This window comes from Notolepis coatsorum (assembly GCF_963971535.1).
Source record: "Notolepis coatsorum genome assembly, contig: SCAFFOLD_1627, whole genome shotgun sequence".
NCBI classification, from domain to species: domain Eukaryota; kingdom Metazoa; phylum Chordata; class Actinopteri; order Aulopiformes; family Paralepididae; genus Notolepis; species Notolepis coatsorum.
In genome coordinates this window covers 3,931-12,486 of record NW_028171121.1, presented here as the reverse complement: position 1 = coordinate 12,486, position 8,556 = coordinate 3,931, and the positions used below count along the sequence as shown (strand labels likewise).

Below are 8,556 nucleotides of genomic sequence, written 5' to 3'. Positions count from 1 at the left end.
AAAAATCACATCTAGAATTTGCCCACCCAGATGGTACCAAATCGTCCAATTTGGTTTGTCATGTCATCCCAAAAGAAATTAGTTTGAGCAGACCTGTCCATGGTGCTGAATCTTTCGGCCGAAATTAGGCACTGTGTGCCAGTGAAAATAATTTGTGAATTGGAGTGTTTTGCAATGAGGCTCATTTGCATAGAAATTGGCACATGTTCCTGTCACGGCTCGGCGTATTGAACCCAATATGCAGACAAAGAGAAGACAGGTCTCGTTAAAACCCAGTACGGGTATATTTACTAAGAAAAAAGAGTAGTCAGGTATCCAGGCAGGAATCGAGTGACACAGGGAGAATCTTGTACAGTCCAGGGAGCGTGTGTGGGGCAGCGTCTGACAGGCAGGGCTCGATAATATAACGGGCATCTGAGGCGGGGTTATAAAGATGATGTAATCGGCCCACAGACGTCAATCAGCTGCTCCGCTAACAGCAGTACACCTGAACTCCATACCTAGTTAACGAGAGAGAGAGAGACACACACACAGAGAGCGAGAGAGAGAGAGAGAGAGAGAGAGAGAGAGAGAGAGAGAGAGAGAGAGAGAGAAGAGAGAGAGAGAGAGAGAGAGAGAGATAGAGAGAGAAGCCAGGCAGCGACTGTGACAGGTCTGCCCATATTACTTCATTTAAATACCCGCAAATAACACAGACGCAATGTTGATGGCAATTCAGTTAGCATGGTATTTCACCCTTTGCGAGTGCTTTGTGCTTTGACCAAACTCTATATATGATGTTACTAAGACCAAACTCTATTATATTATGTTACAAGACCAAACTCCCTGATGTTACAAGACCAAACTCTATAATATGATGTTGCAGTATTGTTTCTTCCTTTGATGTGAAATAGTCTTTGTCTTTTCCACATTCAAATAAATTGAAAAGTAACAGTAGGTGTGGTGTGTGTGTGTTCTGGGGAAGCAGGGTCAGTGTCCGAGGGTGGTGATGTCATCAACACAGGGCCCAAGGTCTCATCCCAGGGACAGATCTAGCAGTGTTAAACATGGTAAACATGGTACATGGTGAGCAGTAGACATGTTAAACATGGTACATTGGGCCTCATTCACAAATACTCTCTTATTATTTTTCTTGTATTTTTTTTAACCGTCTGGAGAAAAATAAGAAAAAACACCGCCGCGTTCATCAACCCGTTCTTAGCGTCCAAATCTGTTCTTACCCAGGTGTGTTGAATGATGAATCCCACTCATTCTTAAACTCAAATGCGTGTTTGCGCTCAATCATTTGCATACAGCCATGCCCCATGAGCTCATTATAATATGAGAGCCATGTGCAAAACATGGGTCTACTCTGCATGAGCGGAGTAAACAGGTAGCACTGGAGCACTTTGAGACGGATCAAAATTAGATCAGATTCAAATGTATTGTCATCATATAGCACCTATAGCTATGTAATGGAATAGACTGTATTAATATTCCATATTTATACCGGCTAGTTGCGCGCTCCTGCCCACCTGCAGCACACACGCACGCACGCACGCACGCACGCACGCACGCACGCACGCACGCACGCACGCACACACACACACACACACACACACACACACACACACACACACACACACACACACACACACACACACACACACACACACACACACACACACACACACACACACACACACACACACACACACACACACACACACACACACACACACACACACACACACACACACACACACACACACACACACACACACACACACACACACCTCCGCGGGACCTGTCAAAAAACGCGGACCTGTGTGTAAAAGCCTCACAGAAAATACGACAACAGTTGTCACTTGCAAGAAGATGCAAGGAAAATGAAAATACTGAAGCAGAAGATGAAATGCCTTCACAAAGTGCATCGATGCATAAGCTTTCACTTGAAAGTGTTTGGACAGCAGGGCAGTGGCTGATAGTGGCTGATAGTTCATGTAGCGCGTTTTTAATGAACCAGATCGGTGGGTTGATATGTCCTAATAGTGCAGGGACAAATTATTATCAAACAATTAACAATTATCAAATTATAATTGATCAGCAGAATCAGGGGTTTTGGATAAATATGCCTCGTTTTATAAATGTGTATACAGAAACAATTCCGTAGCTTTTGTTGATAATATTCATTAATTTCATTGATAACATAGTGCTGTAATTTCATTTTTCATAATATTATGCATGATCAAATTCAACAACGTGCACTTTTATTTTGATATTCCTTATTTCCACATTGAAATTATGCGATACATTAAGTGTGGGGTTGCCAAAAATAATCCTACATGAAATGGGGTCGTGATATAGAAGTTTGAGAACCCCTGATCTACACCAATGGTAGGCTTTTTTTCTCGACCACGCTTAGAATTTGGTAAGAGAAAAGCAAAAATAAGAAAACATTGCTGAATCCCAGGTAAGAACAAAATAAGAAGTAATGCTAGTTAAGAATGAAATCTGTTAGGGCGGCTAGGTGGTGCAGTGGGCAAGGCGCTCACCACCAATGCAGGAGACGCTGGGTTCGAGCCCAGCTCTCCGCATTGCTATCAGCTTGGCTGGTCGTTCATACTAATACAATTGTCAGTATTAGGGGGTGGGAAGCTGATGGGTGGGGATCGGACGTTGTGGACAGCGATTCCTACAGGTCGGTTGGTGCGCCTGCGCAGCAGAATCAGGAAGCGACGGGGGCGGCGTGCCCTCCAAAAGCAGACCCCCGACGCTGAGAGATCGCGCTGTGCAGGTGAAAAGATGCGACTGCTGCTTCCTCGAGTACCGGAGGGGATACGTGATGTAAGGCTTAGTCCACATTGCAGCCGGCTTGTGGGAGGCATGGCCTAACAACGTTCGAGACAGGGGAGGGTAGAATTGGACGATACGAAATTGGGATGGGAGAAAAATAGAAAATGGGAGAAAAAAGTAGATAAAAAAAAAAGAATGAAATCTGTTCTTATATCGCTTGGTGAGCACTAGACATGTTAAAAATCTGTATATAGTCTACAAGCTAAATACATCTCCTACCTCATATAACCTGTTGTTGTTCTATAGTCTACAAACTGAATACATCTCCTACTTCATTATAACCACAGTTTTCTGTGAATGTATTCAAATGTCTTCAAATGTATTGTCATCATACAGCACAAGTACAGTACAGTGAAAAGTTTGGCATCCAACCAGAGTGCAAATGTAACAGTAAAGTGCAACAGTAATATAGAATGTACAGGTGATTAAACTGGGTATAATATATAAATGAGTACAACTAAGTAATAGTGCTAATCAGATGTATACAGTGTTGTAGTATTAATATTTACAATGATACAGGTATAAAGCCATACTGGCCAGCAGGTTAGGAGTAGGTAAGGGACATGTACAGATATAGTATCTACAGATAGATTTCTAGTGTCACAGCCTCATACAGAGTGTGACGGCCCCGACTCTACCTGCTAATTGGTCTCTCGAGATAAAGCTGGGAACGAGGTTAGCTAATTGGTGAGTCTGCTGTCTCTCAGGGAGCATGGTAGAGTGGGTGGCTCGTTAGCTAAATCAGACTCACCTGGGCAGTGAGAGCTGCATATGTATTTATGTGTCCCTCTCTCTGTCTTCTTCTCCATCTCCATGAACAGGTTATCCAACAACACCCTTTGTGAACTATACTATTCCTACTTACACCGCACCACACTACACTTTTCACTCATCCACACATTGCATTCATCACTGATTCTTATACATACATATTCATTGTGCATTATTGTTTGTTATATAGGATTAAATAAAGGATATTGTTGAATTGATTTCACATGTGGACTCCCTATTTGTCACAATTGACCCGTTTGTGACAATAGTTATCTCTAGTGTCACTCACAGCCTCATTGTACAGCAGCATGAAACCAGCAGAGACAAAGCAGCAACATAATACGACAACAAAGACAAAACAGAAGAAGAGTCAAAGGTTGTGTAACGGAGGTTAAGTTATCCCTGCGGACTGAACCAGGATCAGATGGTAATCAGGATGCCTAATTGTGCAGAGGACACAGGGGTATATCGGGTAACCAGACCCTGGATCTCTGGTTAGGAGTGAAGGCTGTACCTTGCGTCATGCTGATGTCATGGCTGGCTCCTTTATTTACTCTGCGATAGTGAGGAGAGGACACAGATACCAGCAGGCAGCTACTCACCAGCTTATCGCTGCCTGAACCCAGAGACCACCCTTTCTCCAAAACACTACGTTTACCTACAGGAATATATATAGAGAGATTGAAAGAGAGAGATATTAAATATATATCAACTATATAGTACAGTAGTTTTTTTTGGTGATTAGGAATATATACTGTATATATATTATATATATATAGAGAGAGAGCCTAATATATATATAAATAAGTACATAAATGATATAAAGTGAGATAGTGACCAAAGCCAACTTTGTGGGCTTTGGTCACTATCTAGTGTTATTAGCAATATATCTTTATGTAGTATATTTGTCATTGTGCACTGGTTTTTCATGTCTGATGTTTAGAATAGACAATAGTTTATTAAGGTCAATGTAATTAACTTAAGTGAATGAAAACTGCAGAATTTGAGACTATTTGTTTTTCTTTATCCAGCAGCAGAGTTACATGGTGTAGCTGAGGCCAGTCTGCTGGTGCAGGGAAGGCGGGCTTAGAGTAGATTAATTAACAATGACAGGTTTGATCACGACCAATAGAAAATCAATATCAGAATCAGAATCAGAAAGGTCTTTATTGCCAAGTTTTACACATACAAGGAATTTGATTTGGTCATTTGGTGCAACATTAACGGACAGACAATAACGGTAGAATGAAATAAAATGGAATATAAACTAAATTAAAATAGAAGCACAATAGAATAGAATAGCATTATAAAATAAAATAGGCCAGAGCTGTACAATTGTGCATGATGTGGTAGAGTATATACACTAATTAGGATAAAAAAATAAACACAGTGGGATGGAATATTTAGCAGGGCTGTGCAATTGAGCAGTCATGTGCAAAAAGTATGAACAGTGAAGTATGCAATATTCATTTTTTCTTTACAAATTATAAGCAGGTAGTATACGTAGCTCTCGAGTCTGTCTGTACAGTATCTAATCTATTTACATTTCATTTATGTGCTTGTTTTACTTTAGACTCTGTTTCTCATGAATGTTCAGTTTCAGTTTAGTTTTTAACAACTTTTCACTAAAGCTATTTCATGAGTGTGTTGATAATACCAGTGTTTTTTTTTTAATACTAGTGTTTACCGACATTTATTTATTCAGATAATTAATCTGAGGCCATGTATTCCTTCCCACTATAAGTCACTAAACGAGTTTATTTTGTTTGTTAAATTAATGGTTAGTTGTCGGACCAGATCTTATCATTTTACTTCAGTCAGTAGCCCTTTTATTTCGGTTCAGTGCAAAGGTTCCTCCCGCGCCTATAAATGTAATCAGAGTTTTGATTAAATAGTCTTTGTCTGGAATGACCATTTGGAAGCATTGCTGTGTATGTAATCCAGCCACTGTAAACAGCATGTGGGGGGGGGGGGCATGGGAGAGTGAGGCAGAGGGGCGGGGCTGGTGGGGGGGGGGGGGGGGGGGGGGGGGCATGGGAGAGTGATGAGGCAGAGGGGCGGGGCTGGGGGGACTGGCATGGGAGAGTGATACAGAGGGGCGGGCGGGGCTGGACACTTGGAGACTATGGAGAGTTGTGGCGCTGGAAGACAGACGTACACGTTTCAACGAACCGAGCGCACCGTTGGCTGACATTAAGCTCCAAAACTCTGGCTTTTTGACGCCTCAAAGTCAACCCTCTCAACCCGGGGACCTGGCGGTGGACAAACCGAACATCACCCTGTCACTTCAGCGAGATCGATCCACGGAGTCCACTCGAATGACAGCTCTGAGAAAGTTTGTTTTGTTACCCTGCACTCTCTCTCTCTCTTGGGGAGAATGACTTATTTTACGCATTTATTACAACAGCGACGATGGTGCACCTGTTGATAATACCGAGAAGAAATATCGGTAAATAATACCTTTCAAATATGAACTGATTTTTTTAATTTTTTTATATTCGTTTAAATATATTTTTTTTAATTAAGAGGAAGCTATACAATGAGTAATAACAACACCGCGATGACGGGGGGGAGGACCATGGTTCCGACCATACCTTCCATCATGTTCATCTTCGGCGTGGTGGGGAACGTCATCGCCATCGTGGTGCTGTGTCGCTCCAGGAAGGAGCAGAAGGAGACCACCTTCTACACGCTGGTGTGCGGCCTGGCGCTCACCGACCTGCTGGGCACGCTGCTGGCCAGCCCCGTCACCATCGCGACCTACGTCAAGGTACAATAATAATAATAATAATAATAATAATAATAATAATAATAATAATAATAATAATAATAATAATAATAATAATAATAATAATAATAATAATAATAATAATAATAATAATAATAATAATAATAATAATAATAATAATAATAATAATAATAATAATAATAATAATAATAATAATAATAATAATAATAATAATAATAATAATAATAATAATAATATAATAATTATATATATATATATATATATATATATATATATATATATATAATATATTATTATAACTGTATTGTACCCATTCTGCAATCTGTTAAATAACGTTTTCATTCATTCATTCAAGGGCTCCTGGCCCGGAGGGGACCCCCTCTGCCAGTACTTCGGCTTCGACATGCTGTTCTTCTCGCTGGCGGGCCTCAGCATCATCTGCGCCATGTCGGTGGAGCGCTACCTGGCCATCAACCACGCGTACTTCTACAACGACTTCGTGGACCAGAGGCTGGCGGCCTGCACGCTGTTGGCCATCTACGTCTCCAACGCGCTCTTCTGCGCGCTGCCCAGCATGGGTTTCGGCAAGGTGAGGCAGCAGCACCCGATGACCTGGTGCTTCCTGGAGTGGCGGAGCAACGTGAGCAGCGAGGCCGCCTTCTCCTACATGTACGCCGGCTTCAGCTCCCTCCTCATCCTCGCCACGGTGATCTGCAACGTGCTGGTGTGCGGCGCGCTGATCCGGATGCACCGGCGCTTCGTGCGCAGGATGTCGCTGGGGGGCGCTGGGGACCCGCGGCGGAGCGGCGTGCTGGAACAAGACCCGCGGTGCGGCAGGGGAGGAGGACGGAGCTCCTTCGGGCACCTGGCCGGCGCGGAGATTCAGATGGTGATTTTGCTCATCGGCACGTCAGCAGTGATCCTCATCTGCTCCATTCCACTCGTTGTAAGTTGTACTTCTCTCACCCCGGCCCCCGCAAATCAATTATTATTCTTGATTTGATCTTTCTCGGATTGATCTACATATAACAACGATTCATTAATTTATATGTTTTTCTGTTAGTTTAGGTGTACATACAGTATATCTTTCTGTTTGGGGTCAATAATTCAATAAGGCAAATTGACAGTAGGTCAAACGCTCCACGCGCGTGCGCGTGCGCGCGTGCGCGCGCATGCACAGTTTTTTTTGGCTGCTCTCGTCCTGCAGCTGGATACTATTGCCTCACAGCGCGGCCGTCAGCGCGCGGCCCAGAGAGCGCCGCTGGCTCTGCGGCTCTGCAGCTGCATGCTTCTCCGGGAGTCCGGTTGGATAATGCCATGTAAAAAGCGATTGCGCGTACTTCAGCCTCAGTGAGCGAGGTATAACGCCGTTATACCGAGTTATACCAGCACTGCAACACTGAATTAAGAACACACAAACACTCTCACTTCCTCTGGCGCGCGGCGCAAAGACACACACACACACGCACACACATACACACACACACACACACACACACACACACACACACACACAAATAACCTTGTAAACATAAAAACACAAACGTTGAATCATTGATTTAACCAATTCCAACTCGTATACAAACATTATTTCAACCAGTGGCGGCTGATGGCCCGAGCTCCGGAGGAGGAAACATGATAAAGGTCATAGTATGCACCCAGCGGATAAGTAAAATAATAGCAAATGAGGGTAAATGAGCAGACATATAAAATCACAGTTTTTCACATTAGGATCTAACATCCCAACAGGTCACTTTTTTTATGGTTTGATTCAGTTTGAGTAGAATAGAAAATACATGAATGATGAAATGAGCACATAAAGTGCAGACATACTATAAAATCACAGTTTTTTTTACAGTGCAATAAAATAGATTACTGTTTAACAGTTCAAAGTCTTCTTTCTGTTTGGTATCCACAGTTTAAAACCTGACTATGCACTCTCTCAAAACTGCAGAATGCGGTCAAGGGGTTCATTCTGGTCTTAGAGCATACACTGAAAAAAAAAGTTTGTTGGATTTACTTGATTTTAATGTGTACATTGGTTCCACATGATCAGAATATGTCCAACTGACATACTTTTCCTCGTTCTCCTTACTTACTTATTGCTTGTGAACCCAACATATTGCATTCACATTAAGATTACTTAAAATAAACATGTTGATTCAACATATTTGTCGTTACAGTAAACACAATTTAATTGT

The 8,556-nt window shown here is 42.3% G+C and overlaps 1 protein-coding gene across 1 annotated transcript; it reads left to right on the top strand.

Moving 5' to 3' along the window:
* Positions 1 to 6,145: 6,145 nt before the first annotated feature.
* LOC311248349 (prostaglandin E2 receptor EP4 subtype-like) lies at positions 6,146 to 7,331 on the top strand (the record flags this gene model as incomplete). The annotated part of the gene is made up of 2 exons (XM_084339247.1): positions 6,146 to 6,376; positions 6,711 to 7,331. Coding segments are annotated over 2 exons (852 nt in total), but the record flags the coding sequence as incomplete, so codon positions are not given.
* Between the last annotated feature and the right edge of the window lie 1,225 nt (positions 7,332 to 8,556).